Source organism: Alosa alosa, chromosome 11 (genome assembly GCF_017589495.1).
Source record: "Alosa alosa isolate M-15738 ecotype Scorff River chromosome 11, AALO_Geno_1.1, whole genome shotgun sequence".
NCBI lineage: Eukaryota > Metazoa > Chordata > Actinopteri > Clupeiformes > Clupeidae > Alosa > Alosa alosa.
The window spans coordinates 10,204,994-10,229,044 of NC_063199.1; the positions used below are offsets into that span (position 1 = coordinate 10,204,994).

General features: G+C 48.0%; 1 protein-coding gene across 1 annotated transcript; it reads right to left on the reverse strand.

Moving 5' to 3' along the window:
• Positions 1 to 36: 36 nt before the first annotated feature.
• On the reverse strand, positions 37 to 23,884 carry LOC125303353 (filamin-C-like). Its single transcript, XM_048257066.1, has 46 exons — positions 23,097 to 23,884; positions 20,259 to 20,507; positions 18,815 to 18,912; positions 17,988 to 18,138; positions 17,739 to 17,857; positions 17,561 to 17,638; positions 17,282 to 17,444; positions 16,952 to 17,152; positions 15,653 to 15,790; positions 15,400 to 15,526; positions 15,108 to 15,244; positions 14,791 to 14,984; positions 14,588 to 14,701; positions 14,346 to 14,489; positions 14,073 to 14,196; positions 13,797 to 13,957; positions 13,616 to 13,706; positions 13,329 to 13,498; positions 12,919 to 13,031; positions 12,392 to 12,659; positions 11,645 to 12,242; positions 11,120 to 11,293; positions 10,121 to 10,283; positions 9,648 to 9,976; positions 9,388 to 9,511; positions 9,103 to 9,259; positions 8,816 to 9,005; positions 8,534 to 8,557; positions 8,167 to 8,411; positions 7,938 to 8,037; positions 7,621 to 7,761; positions 7,398 to 7,526; positions 7,114 to 7,287; positions 6,826 to 6,987; positions 6,447 to 6,650; positions 6,167 to 6,319; positions 5,931 to 6,053; positions 5,532 to 5,774; positions 4,565 to 4,834; positions 4,255 to 4,392; positions 3,917 to 4,032; positions 2,603 to 2,735; positions 2,269 to 2,445; positions 1,855 to 2,073; positions 1,077 to 1,313; positions 37 to 956 (listed from the first exon to the last, which is right to left on the reverse strand). Exons 1-46 carry the CDS (start codon positions 23,473 to 23,475, stop codon positions 769 to 771), a joined length of 8,130 nt encoding a protein of 2,709 aa, XP_048113023.1. The 5' UTR covers positions 23,476 to 23,884; the 3' UTR covers positions 37 to 768.
• Between the last annotated feature and the right edge of the window lie 167 nt (positions 23,885 to 24,051).

Below are 24,051 nucleotides of genomic sequence, written 5' to 3' on the forward strand. Positions count from 1 at the left end.
TCCACCAAATACAATAAAAAATATTTTCGAGGCAAGTTGGCAGTTGAGTTTTTTTTTTATTAGATCTGCAGGAAATTACCATTACAATTGGTTAATATAACAAAAAACAAACTTATTATAAAGCATATAAAACCATACAACAACACACTTTAATACTGTTTAACATTCACACATTAAGCCCTGGCCACCCAAATCCTCCCAATTGTAGACACAAGAAGCAAGATGCTCACTTCATGTTGAGAATTGCTATCATTCACAATGTCTGTAAAATGTGTCAATTTGCCAGAGACATCTTTCCAGTACAGTGATGTTGCCAAGCCAAATGTTTAAATGTGATGGTTGGTTTGATAGTGTTAAGTGTAAGAGTGTGCATGTCTTGTCACAGCTGAACATGACTGACTTGCAAATTGTGCAAAAAAACAATGATTGATTTGACTGCAGCAGGTGTGTGACATTGATTTAAATGGAGGAAATACTGGTTGGCCTTATATGGAAGTGGCTTTAGGGAGGGTGAACACAGCTATGTCAAAGAGGAAGTACTCTAGAACAGCACAGAGAGTTAATATAAAATATTTGGCACAAAAATGTGAGATTCTCATTTTTTCCCCCACAACAGAGAAAAAAAGTCTGTTTTTTGTTTGTGTTTTTTGCATTTTTTAGTGCATATTGAGATGGGGGAATCAGTCCACAGAGGTGTGCATAGCAGCGTAGCACTTTGGGGTGGCGGTGGAAAAGGGACAGGTCAAGATGGGGGGCCGGGGGACGTGTTCAGGGGACGGCCACTTGGAAGGGGCTCCCTGGAACCGTGTCATCTCCCCACTTGACGATGACCATGTAGTTGCCCTTCTCCCTCACTGTGTAGGTGACATTGTAGAGGCGGTTGCCCACGTGCTTCACATACACCTCTTCGCACGGAGTTCTCGGGCCGTGCACGCCGACCATCAGCATGTTGGTACCTGGAGCAAAGACGGGCAAAAGGTCACTTTGGTGCCCAAATGTTTGTGTGTATGGCTGCATGTGTGTGTATATAAGACCGGTCATACAGTATGTGTTTTCTTAGATGGTGGTCACCTCACCTGCTTTGCTGCAATCCACGCTGAAGTTGTTCTTCTGACCCACGAGAGCTTTGGAGAGGCCGGGCCCTCGACACACTACCTTGCTGGCGTCCGATGTGGGCTTGGCGGCGGCCGCGGCGGCACTGCTGGCACTGGACATGGAGCTGTAGGCGCCAGCCATCTTAGAGGTCTTGGTGACAGTCTCCACCAGCACCGTGGAGGTCTCATGCATGCTGTGGCCTCCCGACAGACGTGCACCTGAGGGAACAGAACCGAGACAGAGTCGTTGCGTAAGGAGAGGTAGTCAGTCACGACTCCACGACTCTTCTGTTACATAAGCCTCGCATTGCCAAGGAAACCCCCCAACACATACAATAATACTGTGGACTGCTCAAACACTTCAGAGAGGGGGAGAGTGAGGAAGAGAGAGATAGAGAGAGGGAGAGAGGGATTTGTTTCTATCTAAAAGCTGTTGTGGAAAGGTTCTGAAACAGAGAGGGCTCTCTACTATTTTACTGTTTTTTTTTCTTAAAATGGAGGCTATTCCACTCCATACACCTGGGAGTGAATGCTCTGATTGAAGCATCTACTTAACAGATAGATCACACATCTACATGCTTTGTGGTTGTCATGATTCAGGGCCTTCTCAAGCTATTGTATCCAATGACGGCTAGCCTACTTTAGTTAAAGATAGCTCCATTTATGTAACTTCAAACCAAGGAATTATGCAACCATTTCTGTGTTGTTGAGAATAGACAATATGTTGCTTGCAGACAAATGCATGCTCTGGACAACCTACCTGTAACTTTGGCTTTGAAGGGACTGCCCACGATATGCTGTGGTCCTCCATACTTGATGGAGATGAGATAGTTCCCTGGTGCCATTGGTGTGTAGCTGATCTTGTAGCCCTCTGCACATTCCATGCAGTCCATCTTAGCTTTGGAGGGACCATCAATAGTGACCGACAGGGCCCCGGATCCAGCATTGCAGATATTCACCACAAACTCCGCAGGCACACCTACAGACCAAAACATTTACATGGTTTGCAAACAGGTGACATAATCATCTTCTTCAAAAAAAAGGCACAGAAGATTTTACACTTCTGTTCCAAAAGGGGGTGCTATTGAGTCATTGTGTCACAGAACCAGCACTTATCACAGTGTTTCAGACCAATGTGTGAGAGAAGGGAATGGTTGTTGATTGTAGACCTTACCTGTGGTGCCTCCCTGCAGGCCAGGTCCGTAGGCGGACACTCTGCCTGGGTCTGCGGCTTGGTCAGGTTCGCCCACACGCACATTGAAGGGACTTCCAGGAATGTGGCTTCCGTTAAATTTGACATCGATGGAGTGGACGCCGTTCTCCCGTGGAATGAAGCTGATTGCATTCTTGTCTGCAAAGGCAAAATCCCATTGGGCGAAGACAAAAGCCTGTTAACTTAATCCTCTCTACTGCATAAGCGTGTTTAGAATACTGTAGCTAACTGTAACTGCTGCACCTCGATTTACACTGAATGGCTCTTTTAAAAAAATCAAGTCCCTGTGACTTACCGCTGTCTAGCTCTGTGACGAAACACTCCTCAGCTCTGCCGGATGGCGTGTGGACCTTGGCCTCGACAACGCCCCGTGCCCCGTTCCTCTGCACAGCAAAGGAGGCCTCCTGGTTCACCTTCAGGTCCTTCTCCTTGGAGTTATGAGAACACAAGCACATTTAGTCCCAGCACATGACACTGAGATTTGCTACACTATTAGAGGCAGTGGGATGAGCATGTTTGCACTGAGGCCAAATGAATGGCTTGTGACGGGTGTTTGCAACACAAAGAATGATGACCAGCATGTGTGTGGGGGGTAAAACAGACTGGATGGTTGGGGGATGAGCGTGTGTGTGTGTGTGTGTGTGTGTGTGTGTGTGTGTGTGTGTGTCTGTGTGTGATTGCATGCAAGTGAATGTGTGAAGGCTAAACAGACTGTTGGAGTCAAATGGAGCCAGCGCTGGCATCTGGCTCTGTGTGTGTGTGTGTGTGTGTGTGTGTGTGTGTGTGTGTGTGTGTGAGAGAGAGAATGTGAGTGTGGGGATTTGGGGCCTATCTTGAATTACCTTGCGCCGTAATTTAGCCATTAATGCCTGATGCATGTAAGAGGAAAAACACAGAACGGGCGAGAGCAAGAGAAAAAGAAGAGTGTTAGTTTAGACGAGCCGAGATTAAGGGAGCTTCACAGGCACGGGGTGTGAGGCAGAGTGAGAAGGTGGCAGGTCAGAGATGGAGCAGGAGAGGGAAAGGGATGGAGGATCTTATTTCTGTTCCACTTGCAAAGGATGGCTTGGCTCGCAAAGAGGTCTGGGAAGAGGGGAGGAAGGGTGCAGTGGACGGGCGGGGACTTCATTCTTCCGCGCTGAGCTCTGCTGGCGAGGCAAAGGCCAACTAGCTCTGGGCCTCCAGGGGAAAGCTGCTAATAGCTGGTGGCTGATGTGAGTGTGGTCCTCCACGAGGACCCTTAATCCCCAGCCCAGGCCGCCATGCAACAGCATAATATTATGGGCCCTGGAGGCTAGCGCTACCCGGGAGTCCAGTTATAGCTTTAAGGGTGAAGCACAGTGGGTGGGTCAGCTACGAGTGCAGCTAGCAGGCTTTTCATGCTGGGGTGACACGCTAACGTTTTTTTTAAAGTGATGTCACTAATGCGCTACACTACGCTATAAAAATAAACACTACATCTGCAGAGATGGTTTGGTTTTGAAGTATTTACAATGAAGTTCTGCAAAAGCATGTGGGTCTGTGAGGTGTAGTTTTATTTTTTATTTCTGGGAGTACGGAGTGAAGTGGAACTGAAGTTTGCTCTCTTATCCGTGCGAGCTCCACTCACCTGCAAGCTCGTGACAGTGAGTCGGCGTGCGTCGTCAGATAGAGAGGCAATCGGCACGACAAAGGGGCTGTCAGGGATATGCTCGTTGTTGAACTTGATTGACACCTCATAGTCACCTGTGGGAACACACCAGGAGATCAAACGACCTGATACAAAAGCATCTTGCTTTTCCCTCACTGTGAGTTGTGCATTTCACTCACTGTGAGTTGTGCATTTCACTCACTGTGAGTTGTGCATTTCCCTCACTGTGAGTTGTGCTTCCCTCACTGTGAGTTGTGCATTTCACTGTATGGGGAATATGCGAGTGATCGCTAAGGCTTTCTGTTCCTCTAGAGTACCTGGTTCCTGCACCATGTAAGAAACTCCACAGGAGCCGTCCTTCCGGTCTTCAAAGGAGATCTCAGCTTTGCTGGGCCCTTCCACTGCGATGGAAAGTCCTCCAGCGCCAGCTTCTCGTGTCCACACGCTAAATTCAGCTGCCAGGAGAGACAAGAGGAACAGGGGGGGGGATTGGTCATGGACAGAAAATAGACCCCTTCCTATCTTGCAGAAATAAACAGTGCTCATCCGGCAGAAATGTATCTAGGGTTGGGAGGAACAGAGGGTGTGTGTGTGTGTGTGTGTGGGTGTGTGGGGGGGGCTACTTACATGCAACTCCGGCCACTCCTCTGGCCAGTCCAGTGCCTCCAGCCCGCACCTTGTGGGCACCTCCTTCTCCCAGGGGCCCCACGGTGAACTGGAAGGGGCTGCCAGGGACGTGCTGGCCCCTGTACTTCACGTTGACGGTGTGGGGGCCAGTCTCCTGGGGCACGAAACGCACACTGTAGGTGCTGTCCCCTCCGTCCACGATCTCTGCATCTGCGATCTTACCCCCAGGGCTGGTCACCTGAGCGGTCAGTGGCTGCACCCCAGCTTCTCCTATAGCACAGGGAGAGATGGGGAAGAAAGAAAGTGGGAGGATGCTCACAGGATGCTGATTTTAGTGGCATAATAAGCCATTATTTTACAACTTTCACGCCTCAAGATTAATGTTATGAAACCACCCTGTTTGTCCTGATCAATAGCCCTGCAATTCGCTGAATGAGAACATGAAATGCATCGATGTGTGTGTGATGCTCATCTTGTGTCTTTCGCTCCCTCAGAGACTAACAAATTAAACAAGTCGAGATGCTAAAGTCTCTCTCTCTTCCTTCTCTCCCTCTCTGTTTCTCTATCCCTCTCTCTCTCTCTCTCTCCTCACCTCCCCCCTGACACTGCAGTTCCTATTCCCAGTGGACATCTGCGGGGGCTGCAACATATTTTCCAGTCCACCACCACATTAGGCCTCGAAATAATCAGCACTAAATTCCACCCGGGGCAGAGAAAGAGGAGGGGCTGGCACACCATTAAAGATGACAGGAGCTGAGCTGGAGCTGGAGCTCAAACTGTTCCCCTGCTGGCTGCCACCCACTAGCAACCCACCAGCGCGCACAATCTTGTGGGCACACATGTGTCAATGGGTTTTATCCGAAGGCCACATGATTAATCACGGAGTCAGTCATTTTCACTTTGTTTGACTAGCAATGGAAATTAGAATGGTAATACAATAGTGTATCAAAAGGCCGCTTTAGCTGACCTTCTGCTCTAGTGGTCAGGCTTCCGAAGCTGCCCATCCTCTCCCTTCCCAGGAAGTCGCCGAAGATGTCCCGGAAGGGGTCGCCGCCGACCTGCGTGCTCTCCTCCACGCGCACCTCCCGCTTGGTCTCGCCGCCGCGCACCTTGCTGATCTCGGTACGCTCGGTGCGGGTGTAGGTGTGGCTGCTGCGTGTAAACGTGCGGGTCAGACGCTCCTGAGCGGACACCATCTGGAACCAGTTTCCTAAGAGGAAGAAGTAGATCAGGAATAATGTCCCCTACTTGGACACAGGGCTTATGGCTTTCTTCAACATTTATGACCACTGGTTACTTGTGTTGCATGTTAATTCTTTGCTAATGCTAATGCTAATTTTGCTAATTTTTGACCTGTGGTCCTCACCTGGGATTTTGAGGTTAAGGTCGCATGTGCTGCCCACGGGCGCGATAGAGGGAGCATGTCTCTTCCTCATGATGCTCTCTTTCATCCTGCCTTCTCCTGTCACCTTCACTGTGAAAGGACTTCCTGTGAGGACAGAGGACGCAGTACAGTTAGATCTGTGTGTTTGCTCAGGTGCTAGCACTCCAATAAGAGTAAGCTGGCTCGTACTCAAGGAAGATGTGGATGTGAAAACTGACCTGGGATGTGCTTGTCGGCAAACTTGATGTTGATGATGTAGTTGCCAGGCTCTGTTGGGCAGTATGTCACCTTGCATGTCCCATCCTCTGCATCTTCACAGTTAATATCCACTTTGCTCGGACCCTCAATAGACAGCCCCAGTCCACCATAGCCTAGGATAGGAGAAACGAAAATGTCAGGGGCGAGAATTATGACATGAGTTTTCATATGACCAGCATGATTTTATACAGTTGATTTTATTAAAATACTTAAGAAGTACCCGTTTTTATTGTTTCTTACCTGCATTCCTGGTGTCCACAAAGAACTCAGCCAACTCGAAGGTGTGGCCTTCCACCAGGCCCTTGCCGAAGGCCTTGACCCGGCTGGCGTCTCCGATCTCTGATTGACCCACCATGATCTTGAAGGGGCTGTTTGTCACATGCTTTCCACTCTTCATCACGCTAACCACATGCTCACCCACCTCCTTAGGGGTGAAGGAGATTCCTGTGTAACAGAAGGAGAGAATTTAGATATTTAAGATACATGGACTTGAAGGGGGCAAATGAATCATGACATTATACATAAAATAATATATTATATAGACTGTCTTTGTCTAGATCTTAATGGTTTGGAAATTACTGCTGACTAAAGAGCAGCAATCAAAATGGAGGACGCTCACCAATGTGCCTGTTGGGAAGTCTCTTCAGCAGACAGGGCTCCTCTTTGCCGGACGGTGCTCTGATGCTGGCCGTCAGGGAGCTCAGGTCTGTCTCTGTGATCTTCAGCGAGACGTCTGCTGCTGTGCCGACGTTCAGCTGGGATGTCCTGAGCGACTCATCACCTGCAGACAGAGGAAAAAACAACAAGCGATGATGAACATACTGTTGGTGAAAAGATGTAGAATGTATCAGTGAAGGTTGTGATGTTTAAAGCCCAAAGTAAGAAATGTCAGTTGTTTTTTTCATACCTGTGATCTTGGCAGTGAAGGGGCTGCCAGCAATGTGCTTGTTGTCGAACTTCACAATGATGCTGTAGTCGCCAGGTGCAGTGGGCAGGTAAGACACAGTACAGGTTCCATCTTTGTTGTCCTTGCAGGTGATCTCAGCCTTTGAAGGTCCTTCCACAGCCAGAGAAAGACCACCTAAGAGGGCAAAACATTGTGAATATCACAAACTGTATTCTTATCTGTTACACTCACTGGTCTAACTTTCATTAGTGTGAATGACTCTACAGGTTTTATAATGACATTACCTTCCCCAGCATTCTTGGTGACCACGGTGAAGGTGGCTGGCTTGTTGACAGTGCCGTGGCACAGACCAGGACCATAAGCTGTCACCTGACCAGTGTTCATGGCATCCACATAGAACTGCAGAGGACTTCCTACGTGTCGAATAAAGAAGCAGAAAACATCAGAGGCCTGCAGGGACAATAAAAACTGCTTTTCCAAGACTCATTCATCAAAGTGCTCATTTACCTGGGATGTGGTTGCCTTCGTATTTGATGTCCATCTCGTGCAGGCCCTTCTCAGTGGGAGCGTACTTCACAGTCACTGTGCCGTCCTTGTTGTCCGTGATCTGAGGGCATGCTTTCTTACCAGAAGGCATACGCACCTCGCCTGAACAGAAAACAACCAATGAAACTCTTCATCATGTGTGTGTGTGTTTGTGTGTGTGTGTGTGTGTGTGTGTGTGTGTGTGTGTGTGTGTATGTTAGGCTGAATGCACGACTGAGGTGAAGTGAGATACCAAGGATAGACAAGGGGGTCAAGTGGAAGAGTGGGCGTGGCCTCACCTGTAATCTTTCCCTGCTGCACGGTGAAGGGGATGACAAGATTGAGGGGGCGGAACATGCCCTCTAAGTCTTCTCTAGGGACGACTGGCTCCTTGGTGGCCTAATAGGATTAGGAGCAGGCAGCTCTCTATTAGCAGGCAGCTCCAGTAGTGGGACACGGATAGAGACAGACAGCATATGGACATGCACAGACAGTCGCCTGCTTGACTGACTCCAATGCTATACTCACCGTGACGTGGAATGGGCTGTTGGGAATGTGCCGTCCTCCGAAGCGGATGGTGATGACGTACTTGCCCGGCTCGGGCGCTGTGTAGTAGATGTCGAAGGTGCCGTCGGGGTTCTCCACCACATCCATGTCCATCTCCATGCCGTTGGGTGTCTGCACAGTGCAGGTCACCTTGCCTTTCCCAGCGGACTTGGCGTCCACTGTGATGACAGTGTCCTGGGCCATCTGGATTTTGGGCCCAAGGTTCGCTGCAGAGAACATGGAGTGTGTCAGTAGGAACAGCGTTCAAGAGTGCTGTCTGGCATTATACAGTACAACTACACATGGAGCATTACATAATAGAATCAGTGAGTAGTAAAGAGCAGCTTACCGACTCTGTGTCCTCCAATGGACACTACAAATAAAGACAGGGCATAGTGTTAGTAATCAGTTCACTCCTAGGTCTGAATAGATATCCCGTTCACTAGTGCGATTTCTTCTTTTTTAACACAAGCTCCGCAACCCACCCAGAACTGTTCCGCGACCCACTTTTGGGTCATGGCCCACCAGTTAAGAAACACTGCTGTACACTTTATAAAAAGGTGGAAAAGGGTCATTTGAGGGTCATAGTGATGAGGTGAAATGACATTTCAAGATGCGGCTAGCAGCTAACCTGTGAGGAGGCATTGGCTGGCGTCTCCAGTGGGCAGAGACTGGATGCGGTAGGGGGAGTAAGGGATCTCATCGCCACCATACTTGATGGTGATGGTGTAGTGACCGGTCATGTCGGGCAGATAGGACACAGTATAAGTGCCGTCCATGTTGTCGTGGATGCTGGCCTTCTTAGGCTTGCCCTCGGGATCCTGTCACCAAAACAGATTTCCATGTGGATAACAATAACAACCAATAAAACATGAGAAGCCTCGCAGAGGTCAGAGCAGGAGGGGGGGGGCCACCTACCAGGATCTGGACGGTGAGCAGGCCCTCGCCGGCATCGCGGGCGTCGATGGTGAATTCCACCGGCAGGCTGGCGGCCACCCCAGAGGTGTCCAGACCAGGACCGCTGGCACGGACTTTGCTGGCATCGTGTGCTGGGCCTGCACTGACCTTGAATGGGCTATGAAGGAGAAAAGTGACCCAGTCATACTACTGAATATAAATTTGCAAATTGCAAAACTGAATATAAATTTAAAAAAAACATTTAGCTGTTACTGATGCATGGGGAGTAAAAGGGAAAATGCCCACCTGCGGGGGACTTCCTGGTCAGCGTATTTCACAGACACGGCGTAAGGACCTTCCTGGGCGGGTGTGTAGTTGACCGTGTGCGTTCCATCATCATTGTTCATGACCTGAACAGGCTCAGTAGCCCCTAAAAGACAATCATAAAGCACACATAAGAAACTGGTAAACACAGGAACACAGAACAGAAGAGAATACTTGATCAAATCATTAGTTAAACCGTATATGCCTGTGGCACGTCTTAAAAGTATCTGTTAGGCTCTTACCTGATGGGCCGTAGAGCTTGACGTCCAGTGGGGCCTGTCCTGCCTGTCGGCTGTCCACCGTGAAGGTCTGTGGATGGTGAGCCCTCACACCAGGGGCCAGTCCGGGTCCGGAGCACTTCACCTTGCTGGGGTCAACTATGTCCCTCACCGGCACATGGAATGGACTGCCTGGGATGGGCTGGCCTCCGTAGGTGATGTTGACGTCGTAGTCACCGGGAGTGAAGGGCACATACTCCACGCTGCAGCTGCCGTCCTTGTTATCTTTGCAGGACATCTTAGACTCTGATGGTCCCTCGATGGCCAAGCCCAGACCACCAGTGCCAGCACCTCTGTGGAGGCAGGCACAGAGAGGAAGAGAGAGAGAGAGAGAGAGAGAGAGAGAGAAAAAATGAGAATGAGACTAGTTATGGAGAACTGGTGCTTCATCATGAGAGCACTGCAATGCATCTGAGAGGCTTTTACTGCCATCATACCTGGTCTCCACTGTGAAGCAGTTTGATTTGTTTGTGACACCATTCTCAAGGCCAGGTCCATAAGCACGCACACGTGTTGGGTCACAGCCCTCCACCACACCCACCCTTAAGGGGCTGTTTGGAATGGGAACGTCATCGTACAGCACTTCAATGAGATGGATACCTAAACAAAGCAAGGGAAAGCCTTTACATTGCTGTACTGCATGGCATATACATTAAACAAATGCTCATTTCAGTCATTACAGCATATAAATACTTCATATAAAACATAAACACATCTCACAGTGAGCTGTGTGGTGTCCATTTAATTCACCACAAAACCATTTTTAGATGATTGTATGTAAAGACTTTGGTGGGTAGTTTATTCTGACTTTACTTATATCCATGAGACGAGCCTGGTAGACATAACTAAAGCCTTTATTTCTGGACACTTGTTTGTGTTGGAGGCGAGAGGAGCCACAAACATGACTAAACACTGTCTTTCTGTCCTTCAGTCGGCAGGAGTCTGGCGTGACACACATACCTGTCTGAGTTTAAGAGCCTCTATTCCCGACACACCTCCTATTTATAACTGAACATGCTCTATCTGTCCCCAGACCCCCTCCCCCTCATTCACTATCTCTCTTTCCAAAGCCCTGAGCTCCCTCCTTTCCTGCCTCCCTTAGAGTTTGTACGCCTTTATCTCTCTCTCTCCCTCCTTCTCTCTCTCTCTCTTTTTACCACACCACACTGACATCACACAGCACCTGCTACCCTTCATGTCCCCCACATCCCTCTATCTCTCTCTCCCTCTCTCTCACTCTATCTATCTCGCCTATTTTTTCCTCACACATCCCTCTGTCCAGCACTCCCGATCATGTGCCTGTCTAATCCTTCTAAAATAACATGTCACATAAAATCATAAAGCTCTGCTATGTCTGTCTTCAAAGTTAATCCCTGCAAAGTGGCAGCCAAACTGGTTGGACTCCAGTGCAGGGTTTCAGGCATGTGCTTGTTCACCTTCTTCATACGCCGTGTACTCCACTCGGTAGGTGCCGTCGCCTTTGTCGGTGAGGTAGGCGTCCGTGTTGTTGCCCGAGGGGTTGATGATGCGGGCCTTGACGTGGCTGCCCCCGCTCTTGGTCTGTGCGCGGGCGTCCACAATGAAGTGGGTGGTCACGTCACGCAGAACACCTGCAAGCAGAGAGGGGTCGTAACAACAGGGGGGTCAGTGCTCCACGTGACATTTTCATGTATTGTTGTTCCAGATAATGCAGAGATCATCACCTGCACTGTTAATGTGTCACTTCCCCACCACAAGAGCACAAACACAAACCCAGACTAAGAACTGAAGCGTTCCGTTCGCGTTGCGTCTGCTGCAACAATTAGCTTCCACTATAATCAATGGACGTAGCTACACCAGACGTGATAGCGGCGCGTACGTTCGAAAAAAAAATAGACCATTCATCTAAAATGGATCTTACGCGTCGCGAACGGAACGGCTCAGTTAGGGCGCCTGGCGTAGCGTCGCTGTTAGTCCCTCACCTCTGGGCTCCACTCCGGGGCCGTAGACCCGGACGCCAGAGGTGTCCACTGCTGGCTCCACCTGGACACGGATGGGGCACTTGGGCACCGTCTGGCCCCCGTACTTGATGGTGATGGTGTGCAGGCCGTGGAAGCCCGGGGTGTAGGTGACCGAGAAGGTGCCGTCGTTGTTGTTCTGGATGCGCACCTCAACCTTGGCGCCCGTCTCCGAGACGATCTCCACAGTGAGCTCAGCCTCGCCCGCGTGTGTGCAGTCCACGGTGAAGGTGGCGACCTCGCCGGCCTTCGCCCGCTCCAGGCCCGGCCCCTTGGCCACTACCTTGCTGGCGTCCAGAGCAGGGCGCACCTTGGCCTTGAAAGGCGAGCCAGGGATATGAGCTTCACCAAAGAGGATATTGATGTTGTAGTCTCCAGCCTCAGTGGGCAGATAGGAGACGGAGCAGGTGCCATCGCCGTTGTCCTGGCACTCAATTTTAGCCTCACAGGGCCCCTCCACAGTCAGGCCCAGACCGCCGGCACCGGCACCCTTGGTGTCGATGCCAAAAGGTGCTGGTTGACCCACAATGCCACCCTGCAATCCTGGACCATAAGCACGTACCTGAGAGAGGGGTGAAATGGGACAAATGATCAATCTGAAATGCTCTGTGAAATATGGTTATGATGTCTATGGCTGGAGACCTGGAGATGTATTACTCAAACTTGATTAGAAATACAATTTGATTTTTAAAGCAGTGATATTTTATGTACCTTTGAGGGGTCTGCTGGCATAAGTGCCTCCACAGCAAAAGGGCTCCCTGGAATTGGGTTCCCATCGTAGGTGACGTCCACCTTGTAGGGGCCCTCCTCGGGTGGGATGTACTTCACATTGGTAGATTCATTAGCCTTGTCTGATTCAAGCTTGCATGGGATTGGACGGCCAGAGGGTGAGGTCATTTTCACGCCGACCTCCCCCTGACCGCCGGCTCCTTTGCTGTTCACAGTGAACTCCTGATCCTTTGCAACCTCAACTCCTGAACAAAACACCCACAGACAATTTAATTACAATTTAATTATAGCATGCCTAAACAGATGAGCAGTATATTTAGACTGCGTAAGTATTGAGCACACCATTAATTATCTGAAATGAATGTCAGTCTTAGTGGTTTATACACATACTTAATAAACATAGCAATCCCAGATGGCACAAATTATAAACAAACAGACAAATTGCTGTACTGTTGCCTGTTATGTGTATTTGAAAGAGCACCTGCTCTTGTTTGGTCAGTACTTACTCGTTGAGTCCTTGCACCTTAACCTTGCTGGTATCCAGAGGAGGGGCCACGGTGATGTTGAAAGGGCTCTTGGGAATGGGGTCTCCTCCGTGGGTGACGGAGATGCTCAGGTTCCCCTGCACAGCCCAACGTTCCACACAGGGAGGGAGGCACGGAGAGGGAGGGAAGGAGAGAAAGAGAGAGAGAGAGAAAGAGAGGGAATGAGGAAGAGCTGGATATCAGGCATTTGGTGGGAGGGTAATGGGGATGGGGATCAACTGGGGGAACAGGTTCCTGGTCACTCCTGATAGTAAACATTCCTCATAGTTATGCAAGCGTAGCTGTACAGATATCTGGGGACGGTCAGATACTCAGAAGGGAGTATCAGGGAGAGCTAGAGGAGAGTTTTCACTCTCTGCACATGACCTCCTTACCTGATAAAGGGCAGTGTACTTGACGGTGTACGAGTAGTCGTGGTTGTCGATGATCTCGAAGTCCTTCACAGCCTCTCCTTTGACGGCTGCAGTGAAGTTGACCTCGGGCTTGGCCTTTCCTGCGCCCTTGGTGTAGATGGTGAAATGAGTTGGTGTGCCCACCTCCACGCCTGTGAAGAGAGAGAGAGAGAGTTCAGTACTTAATGTGACTCTTCAACTGTGTGAGCCATGTGCTTGTGCTCTGAGGAGTGTCTTTGAGATGGCTCAACAAGTAATCCAGTTCTCACCTGTCTTGTTGAGTCCAGGCCCCTCTGCTCTCACTTTGCCTGCATCATGAGATGGGTCCACCTTCACTTTGTATGGGCTAGTGGGTATTTCCTACACAGCAATACAGAAAACAAGTCTTTAAATTACCATCTTTTTAAATCTAGCATTATACTAATACAGGTCACAGGTAACTCATTTCACCTGATCAGCGAACAAGACCATAATGGTATAACGCCCAGCAGCAGGGGGTGTGTATTTGACAGTGAATGTGTCGTTGTCGTTCTTGATAATGTCAAAGTCGATGTCTGCCTCAGCAGGTCCAACCACTCCAGGGGCACATTTGATTCCAATACTGACATCACCTGTCATGGAAATCATTTCAACAGGTCAGGCATTAAGATGTTAAATGACTCGTAGTTTATGATGCATGTGAAAAATGAAAGGCACTCAAAGAATTCTCACTAGCTCTTGGCATACCTTGGCCTGCCTCGCTGCAGTCAACAGTAAAATAGGTGGGCTCACTGGCTTTCAAGCCAGTCTTCTCCACACCTGGTCCATAGACCTTAACTTTTTCTGGATGGCATCCTTCACCAACCAAAACCTATGAAGGGCAAAATAGTCAACTCACTTTTGAGTAAGTCATAATAAATGCCATAGTTGTATGACAGGTTTGAGGTTAAATAGAAATACATAAAAAGGTTAATGCCTAATTATTATAGGTATATAACCCTTAGTCAAATATAGACTTACCCTGAAGGGGCTGTTGGGAACATTGACCTCACCCCAGGTGATGATGATGGTGTGTTTGATTGGCTTGGTTGGGATGTACATGCAGAAGAAGGTGCCATCGCCCTTTTCAGTGATTTGAATGTCAATGACACAGCCCTCTGCATCCTGCAAAAACAAAACTGAGCTGTTAACACAGACATGGTCCTCAGAAATGAACGATATTATCTTCATCACTGTGTGGGGGGATGGGGCATGTGGGTTACCTGAGCGTAGATCTTGAGTTTGCCGTTTCCAGCTTGCCTGGCATCAATGGTGAATTCAGCAGGCTTGTTGATGATGACGCCAGTAGGTTCAAGACCTGGTCCAAAGGCTTTTACCTGTAATGTAAATAAGTGACTTACTTTGTCTTACTAGCTCAGCCATGTAAAATCTGTGATGTACCGGTCATTTCTTTAGTCACACTGACCTTCTCGGGGAAGACGTCGTTGGCTGCTGGGAGGATGTGAGCGATGAAAGGGCTGTCCTTGATGTCCTCGTCGTCACAGATGACATGGACGGCGTAGTCGCCGGGCTCGGTGGGCCAGTAACGCACATCGCAGGAGCCGTCGCCCTTGTCATCACAGTCAATCTTGGCCTGAGATGGACCCTCAATGGAGAAGCCTGTGCAAAGAGGGTGGCAGAAATGGAGGTGAGTCTCAATCACATTAGATCACACCTGTCAGGTCTTAAGGAAAGATTATTTTATTATTATTTTAAACTTCCGCAGCGGTTTGTGTTCCTTACCCAGTGTTCCAACTTCGGTGCCGATGGCCTCCACCACAAAGTCAGCTGACTTGCCCACCATGCCGGTCACAAGGCCAGGACCCCAGGCACGGACTTTCTGCTGGCCTGCCTCAACTCCGACCTCAACCTCGAAAGGGCTATGGGGCATAGAGCAGAACAAACCAGTCAAACCACAGATAATAATGCCACAAGGTACTAATAAACATTGCTCAACATTCCACTGTGTTGTTCAGTATATTAAAACTATCAAAAGTGGATAATAGTAAGCAAAGCAATGCAAAGGTGTCCTCACCTGCGTGGGATGGGCTGTCCTCCCCAGGTGACCATGACTGTGTATTTTCCAGGCAGTAAAGGCTGGTAGTCACATTCATACACACCATCCCCAACATCGCGCACCTTCACAGGAATCTCTGCTCCATCTGAGAGCATACAGCACAAAGCCTGTATTTAACACTACACTTCTCCACACCACCAGTACCGGTATTCATTGTGTGTCATTTGGCTCAGTAACACCAGCAGGCTTGTGAGATAAAAATGCTCCTTACTTGGACCCTTCACGTTGACCTGGAGCTCTCCAGTTCCAGCTCCCTTGGTGAAGACCTTGAAGTCAGCCACCTCCTTCACTCTCACCCCTTTGGGCTGAAGGCCACGGCCAGTAGCCCTGCAGGCATTAGCGTTGCTGGCTGATGGACAAACAGATAGAGAGAGAAAACAGGGTTAGACGGTCATCAGACTCTAGCCACTGGCAACGGCGTGAGCTGACTGCAGTCGTGGTTAGTAGAGAAGAGAAGGCTTAGTGCTTCGGGATGTTCACATGAGCTGCTTCACAGAGCCAGCAGTACAGATGGACATGGAGCACAAGGACTGATCTGAGACCAGGGGCTGACAGTGACACGACCACATTGTTTCACGATGAACAAATGACTTTCATAATGGATGAAGTAGATCAAAATAGAAGCCATAAACATTGGTGCCAACACAATACTGTGAGACGTTGCCACTGAAAGTGCAACTTTCAGACACTGACATGAAAATACAAGCAATGGTCTAACAATGGTTTAACAATGATCCTTGCAGAGATACATACAAATCTTAAATGAATCAATCCAACAAACATTTCTCAAAACTGTAAACAAACAACATCTAGGACCACAATCTCAAGCGGAATTTGTGCATCGTGCAAAAGTCTGTCTGTGTACTATATTGTATATTAGGTAAATCTATTTTTATGTTGTCTTCTATGCATGCTCACTGAAAACATAATCACCACTATAAACAATCTTGGACAAAAAAAAACACCTTTCCCTACATTCTTGTAATCTCAAGCAGGAAAGCGTTCATTCTCTCATCCTCTCCCTACTCTCAGCATGCCTCAAAGGACGCATCAAGCTGCCACAAGCAGGGCCCGAGATGGACCCAAGCACAGGACACAGATCACATGGCTATTGGACATCGGCGGGCACCAGACACAAGCAGCGAGAGGTTGACGGGGGCACAGAGATGAGGCCCGGCTGGCGTGAGCCGCGCTGAAGGGGCACGAGCCTCGCCCAGCAACCTGTACTAACTTGGTCGGCCAGGTTTGGGTGGCACTTTGGGTGCACCTTTCTTAGGCTTATCCACGGGTGGGGTGCGCACCGCCTGCGGGAGAATCTGCACCGGGGGCCTCGCGGGAGAGGCACTCGCGGGAGCTACAAATGACAGACAGCCGTGATGACGTTCTCCTCCAATCAACATACAGCAACAGTGAAAAGACTAGTGACACTGACAAGTCAAGGGACATAGAGCAACCTAGGGTAAAACGTAAGGCAGTTAAAGACCTGAGGATGTCATATTCTGGGACTCACCTTCAGCGATCTGCACTGGGAAGGGGCTCTTGGGGATGGGTTGCCCAGCGAATGTGACGTGGATGGTGTGGGGGCCCTCCATCATGGGCTTGTAGGTGCAGCGGTACACATTATCACCTTTGTTCTCCAGCATCACCTCCACTGTGTCCCTACGGCCTTGAGGGTCGACAATGACCACTCCAACATCTCCCTCCCCCGCACCTGCAACACAATGCGATGTGGAGTGGAAGTGAGATGTTTGACATTATAAGTCTGGGTTTCTTCCCACTAAAGACGGTCACCACTCCTGTAGAGACAACATTGCCATTTAGAGTTGCTGTGGTCTCCTACCTGCTGTGTAAATGTCAAAGTAAGTTGGTTTGGCAGCCACATTGCCAACCGGCTCCAGCCCTGGACCTCGGGCCTGAACTTTGTTGGGGTCGCCCATGGCTTTTCCTACATTCACTAGGAAGGGGCTCTTATCAATGTCCTGACCAGCGAAAAGCACCTTAACCTGGAGAATCAGACAGAGACGTTAATGTTATACCATTGGAAGTCAAGTATTTTGGATTTGATTACTGAGGGAAAAAAACATAAGCAGGACAATAAAGCAGGACTAATTGTAGCTACCTTGTGAGGACCAGCAACTCTAGGCACATAGCACACAGAGTATGTCCTTTTTGGGTCATTGTTGGCAACAACTTTAGCCTGGAGGAGTAGATAAGTCGACAGTGAATAAATACCACAAGCAAAAGCATCCAAGTAGAGGAACATCAAAATCCAGCTCCACTTAGAAGGATGAACAAACCTCCTCAGTGTGGCCCTCCGGATCCTCAACATATACAATGATTTCACCCTGTCCGGCCTCAACTGTTTCCACTGTGAATTCTGCAGGCTTGAGCACCATGTTACCATGGGGTTCGATACCTATTTCGTTTTAGAAATGAAAGAAAAATAGAGAACAAAATGTTAGCATTTCTTCATAGCTGATAACAAAATGAAATACTGACCTATATTTTTGCACAATCACACAAAGAACAGAAGCCTCTTAACCCACCTGGTCCATAAGCTTTGGCATTTTTGGGGAACAGCTGTCTGGCCTTGATGGGGGCACCAGGCTTGAGCTTGGCCTTTGGGAACTGGGACAGGTAGGTCATGACTGACTGGTCATCTACGTCGGGGTCCACAATTTCCTCAGGAGCAATAACCTGAATAATTAAAAAGAAAACAGGGAAAGTGAGACAACCACGTGTTTTATTTATTATTATTTATTTATTTACCATGGCTCTTACAACTGTACATCACAACTACTCTGTATTGTTTGCACCCCAATAATAATCAGTTGAGCTCTAGAAACATTCTTTATTATCGCATGTACTCTTTAAACACTTTAAACCCTTTCCAACAGGATACGAAAGTACAGCCACGTCACATAATGTAACAAAGTAGCACAAGGCTCTTCAGTGTCTATATTTGCAGCTGTGGTTGGAGGGGTTAAGGACAGGGGCGTCATTAAGCCGAGGAGAGGATTTACCATGAGCTGCTGCTCTCCCAGACCTCCTCTAGAGCGAGTGTAACTCTGTGACACACACCTCGCGCTATCCCCCGGAATGCCCTGTTTACACTGCACAGCTGCCATGCTGCCAGCGTTGAGGCATGACACTGTTGCTAGCATTTTAGCGTTGGAGAAGCAAAAGCTTCAAAGACCAGTCACAAAAGACCTCCATTTTTAAACATATTCCTTTTAAATATGCAAATCCTTTCAACAGAAATAGCCAAGCAGGCTCCTTACAAACAGTATGCTGAAATCATTACGATACCAGTTATCTGTGACCTCATTGAAGTGGCTTTGCCTCTCCACTGGCCTGTTCTATGTTATCTTACCTGTGGAACACCCAGCCAGTCATCTGCCTGCTGCATGGCTTCTCTTGCATTATCCACAGGCTTGTTTGGGTCCCAGGTCTCCCAGTCAGGACAGAGACCTGCAGGAGATTTCCAACAGAAAGGAAAGATTTTAGGAGGGGGATACTTCCAGAAGCTCTTTCAGCAGTTGCCACAGTTACGGTAACCTCGTCAACAGAGCCAGCCAAATGTGGCACCCAACCAAAGCGTAATTGGAGGAGCTCCTCTCTCTTACAAAGCCCTTTGTTTTGCGTCAGCTCTAACAACGGAGGTGGGCTAGCATTGTAACAGGAGTTTATTCATCACAGTGCGTAAGATTACGTCCTAAATTGGATTAGTATGGATGTCATGTGACCAAAGTGTCTCAATTAGAGGGCATTTAAGTTCATCCTATTATTGCTAATGCATTGCTGTTGTGCTGAACAATTCCAGGAATACGTTAATACTTAGACAGTTAATACTAAATATGAAATATTCATACATGTATAGTATTTTTTTGCTTTGGTATGGAAAGAAGAAAAGGATGGAAATATTCCAATGGATGGAAATATTTGTTGTGTTGGTGCAATTCAATGCAAGAGGCTGAGAATTACCTAAACACTCCTACTTCACCTACACATATGGGGTATTGTTACAATATCATGATGCTCAGATCTGGAAAAATGAGCTGTGAAGTCAGCAAAGAAAATATTCTCAATCTTTCAAGCATGGACACTGGACACTGTGTTTGATCACACCATCGCCGCTGCTAGTCAGCGAGAGGCAGAGCCCTGTATGGGCATGCAGAGGGAGGCCAAGCTGCAGCTGTTTAATGTCTGTCTGTTTCAAGTAAACACAGGCTAAAGCGACATCTCCCTTTCTCTTGTTGCAGTAAGGTTCCCTAATTAAATATCTAGTCTGTTTTATAAAGTGGACGTTTATGTCTCTTCTCTCCTGCGTGCTGTGCTGTGCTGTGCTGTGAAGCTCTAGTGGGATGAGGAACTTTACTTCAGTCCATCATCTGACTAAATCTCCTCCTGCCTAATCTAGCTGGCAATCCTGTCCAAATTAGGGGTTGATTCTACAACCGAGTGTCTGTAAGAGTGAGCTGCAGGGAGTCCACGAAAGCTTCACTCAGCCTTGGGCCAGCTGTCAGGAATGCTCTGAGGTGGGCACTCCCATCCCTCTGAAGGCTCCCAAGCTTCAACAAGATCCTAAAATGGCATTTCAAACTGATGATGGAGCTGGCTTAAAGCAGGAACTCCCTTGGCTCAACTGCTAGGCCACCTGTTCCATTCAAGAGTATCTGAATAATGAGTTAGTTCATTCTCAAAGCTTGCACTATCTCAGGGCCACAGTATCGGGTTTGTCACTATTGAGGTCCGCAACTATTTATTTTTTTCAGTTACCACCTCAACAAGTCAGTGGCCTTTCACTGAATGCTCACCGGGGGCACAGTTGTCCACCAGGGCTCCCAGGGCCTTGCCATCCCGCCAGTCCTTGTTGAAGTTGGTGATGGGAAGCTGGGGCACTTTGTTCTGGATCCATCCCAGGAGCCTCTGCTTGGGGGTCAGCTTCTTGGCATCCTCGTCATCCTCGTCTTCCCACATGGGCATGGAGATGGAGTAGTGGAGGATGAGGGTCCAGATCAGACCCAGAATCAGCTTCAGGTTCCCATCCACAATGGCCTTGCTGTCTGTAGTGACACAAGGAGACACAGAGGGGCAATTAGCATGACTCGGCTTCACAGTATCAGAAGATCCATTTTTACTGACTAAGCAAAAAGTTTGAATGCAGAAGTACCTCACCCAAATAACCACCGGACCATAGTCAACCTATATCCTAATGAAACCATGACACAGACTTGAAAAGCTTGAAAAGTTAGCATTAGCTTATGAAATGTGAGGAGCCAACTTATAACTCAACTAACTGTACTTCAGGCATGACCATCAATCCCAGCACCCGTGGGAGAGCCTGTCAGTTTCACTGGGACCTTATCATATAGCTTCCCCCTTTTTGATCCCATTGCACCCTTGCAAGTACTTGCTGCTCCACTCTGACAGTAACATATATGTTTGGAGAGGGAACGATGAATGTTGTACATTGGCTGAACCTCATAATTTTTTCTTGACAGACAGTGGTGGGCTGTCACTAACTACATAATTGACCATGTGCTAAACGGCCTTCTCAGGCCTGTGACAGCTACATGGTCTGGAAATGATAGGGCAGTCTCTGTGATTATGTGATAAAAACATGATTTGTTGAAGCAGTCTTTGTTGAGGGTATCACATATTGTACGATGGGTTTTGTATGACAGTTGTTTGATCTGATGAGCCTGTGTTTGGATAATGGAGGGCATCACGTAAGTCAGTGCTGTTTGCCCTCACCTCCCCATTTGAGATGAAGGTGTGTGCTCGACCATTAGCCCTGAGCAGCCACACTCAGCAGGATGATGGTACATTCCTCTGCCATGAGGTTACATCACCACCACAAGACAAGGGAGTCTCTCCACATCGCAAATACCCCCCACCACTACAGAGACCTTCATAACTGTCTCCTGGCCCATTCAATTTCATACAGAATTTCACCGCTCTCTGTCGGGAGCCATCGCTCAGCTTTGCGGCGGCAGTAACTGCCAGGCGTTTTAATGAACGGGGAGACAAGACTCTCTGTTGACAGATGAGCCCCTGTCTCATGGCAGATTCTTTTATCAAAACGTTGCATGTGGCACCAAAGTGCGGTAAGATGTGTTTATGCTCACTCTACGTGACTGTGGATGGAAAAACTACCAGTCAGCACTTAGTTACAGGAGACCTACAGTATAGGGAATATTTACTGCCTACTCAACAAATCTGCCCCGTTAAGAACCTGACATAAAAGTGATGAGCAAGGCATGCATATATCCAGATACATGTTTTGAAACAAATAGTCAACCAGTACCACAAAAACAAATGTTGTACTGTTTACAACAGACAGTGTCCACTTATACCACTGTCATATATACCACATAGATTTTAGACCATGGTATATAGACTGCGGTCTGTTGTAGGTCACACCAAAATGGCCAAATGTATTCCTGGTCCCTGTCACAAGTGGGGCCCTATGGCAATGACCTTGCAGTCAAAGTTCTCCCCTTAGACATGCACAGACAGACACAGACCAACCCTGCTGCCCCAATCAGGAATCTATTTTAAGACTCAGCTATGGGGCAAGACAACAGCTTATCTATCTTTACACTTCTCGGCCATTCACCACTAAATGGATCGCTAAGTTCTGCGTGATTTCAATTTGGAAAATGCTCTTGTCTTTAGTATCATTTAATTAATTCAACACATACTACTTGTTCATCTGCTTTTAGTTTACAGTTTTCATTCACAGGTGGGTGTGTGAAGTCTGGTTATTTTGATGGACATCTAAATCGGGCTCTTTACTCATGCACGGCAGGGTGTATGGTGATGGTGGCAAGCATCAGTGAATGCGGACACCTCCCACTATGCTGGCTGCTGCCAGTAGGCCTTCTAGAAAGGACCAGCTTGTTGCCAGTGTCTTTCAACACTTCCCTCAGGCCCTCAGAGCCTGCTGTTGGCTGACCCATTTGCTGCATCATGGGTAGATGGACATTCCTTGACAAAAAAAAAAAAAACACTAGCAAGACTTTGCTTGCCTCTAGATCAGAACCTCTACCCTTCAGATGCTGCAACAGAGAGGTGTTGACATAGCATGTAGGTGTGTCTCTCTCTCTCTCTCTCTCTGTGCATCTTTCTATGTATGCAAAAGAGAGAGAATTTAACATAGGTGTCAAAACTATGTTTGCATTTTAATCCTCTTTAGTTATTTCCTGGTTGTCTAAAGCTTGACCAGTATGACCATTATTTCTGATTTGGTCACACCTGACAGATAGGCATGAGAACTGCTTAAGGCAATGATCTCAGTGGCACCTCAGCGTTAGTGTCCTCAACAGGCTGACTTCAGCTGCATGCTTATCACCACTTTGTGAGAGTCCAGCAAGTACGTGCTCTGCCCGTGTATGTCCAGCACACAACACTATACAATACATACTATCGTTAGACCAATATTATTATTATGTTACACTGCTAGAACCAGGACACCGAAACATGTCTCAATCCATACAAACTAAAGTTCTGTTGATGTTAGAACTCAAGTTCAGCTAAGTTCAATACTTCTTTCTGCTTCTCTCTCTGCTTGTCAGCCAGTCTGTCTCTTTGTGGACCTTAACATTGATATGAACAATGATGCTAAAGTAATTATGCTAAAAACAACTTACCAATCGATACCAACTTGATGTGTTCCCTTTCAAGAAATTCCAACGCCACCGAAACATTTTCCAATTTCATTTGTCTGAAGTTTGGTCTGGTGTGATGCTTTCTGTACATTTTCTTCTGGCTCAAAACTTCCAGGAGAGATATCAACTTGAGCCCGTCGCCCAACTCTCTCTGGAGGTCGTTGATGCTCTTGTTGACGCACTTCAGGTGTTCGTTGCACCACCTGGTGAAGGTGTTCTGCTGAATCTTCTTCCATGGCGCATCTTCCGCGAGGTCTTTCTCTGTGGCCGGCATCTCGTCGTCCTCTTCTTCCCCGAAATCGGTGCCCTGGTAGTACTGAGGCGGCAGCTGGTCGTCGTAGTGTGTGTTGTTGCTCATCATCTTGGCGGTTGTCTTGTCCCTTTTATACCGATGTAATACCGAAGTGTGAAATTGACTGCGCTGTAGTTTTACAAAGCGGTGTCAAGCGCGTCCCCGCAGTGAAAAGTTCAGAGCTTGGAAGAGATTGACAAAAAACGAAAGACTTTTCGGATGTACTTGTTAAGAGGACACTTATGTCACGACAATGATGAATGAAATAATCCGATTTACAGTTTACAAGGCAGCCTGTCCCCTTTTTTTAATTGGCAGTATCTTGACAAATGTAGTCTCTACTTCTTAATGGACACTTTCGAGCTGGAGCCTGTCTTTCTGTAGAATGAATCTTCGTGGCAGGTGAGAGAAGTAGCTGTATGCGTTGATCAGTAGTGGAGAGTCGAGTCTCTTTTTGAAATTGAAAGGGTACCGTGGCCAGGCCCGGTTTTTAAAAGACCCCAGACCCCAGGGCCACGTCAGGTCCATGGACTCCCTGGAATGTCCCTGTCATAATCATGGTCATAGAAGTGATGAACAATTTTCTAATCCCAAAGGATAAAGATGAGAGAAGCGATTGGCTAAGTCTAGTATAGTTGGCAGCGA

Excerpts from the sequence above, each read along its gene's own strand:
- LOC125303353 (XM_048257066.1), bottom strand. The coding sequence starts at position 23,475 with ATGATGAGCAACAACACACACTACGACGACCAGCTGCCGCCTCAGTAC. Across the intron at positions 18,913-20,258 it reads GGTGGACAACTGTGCCCCCG|GTCTCTGTCCTGACTGGGAG; the intron begins GTGAGCATTCAG and ends AATCTCCTGCAG. Across the intron at positions 6,651-6,825 it reads ACTTCCCAACAGGCACATTG|GAATCTCCTTCACCCCTAAG; the intron begins GTGAGCGTCCTC and ends TCTGTTACACAG.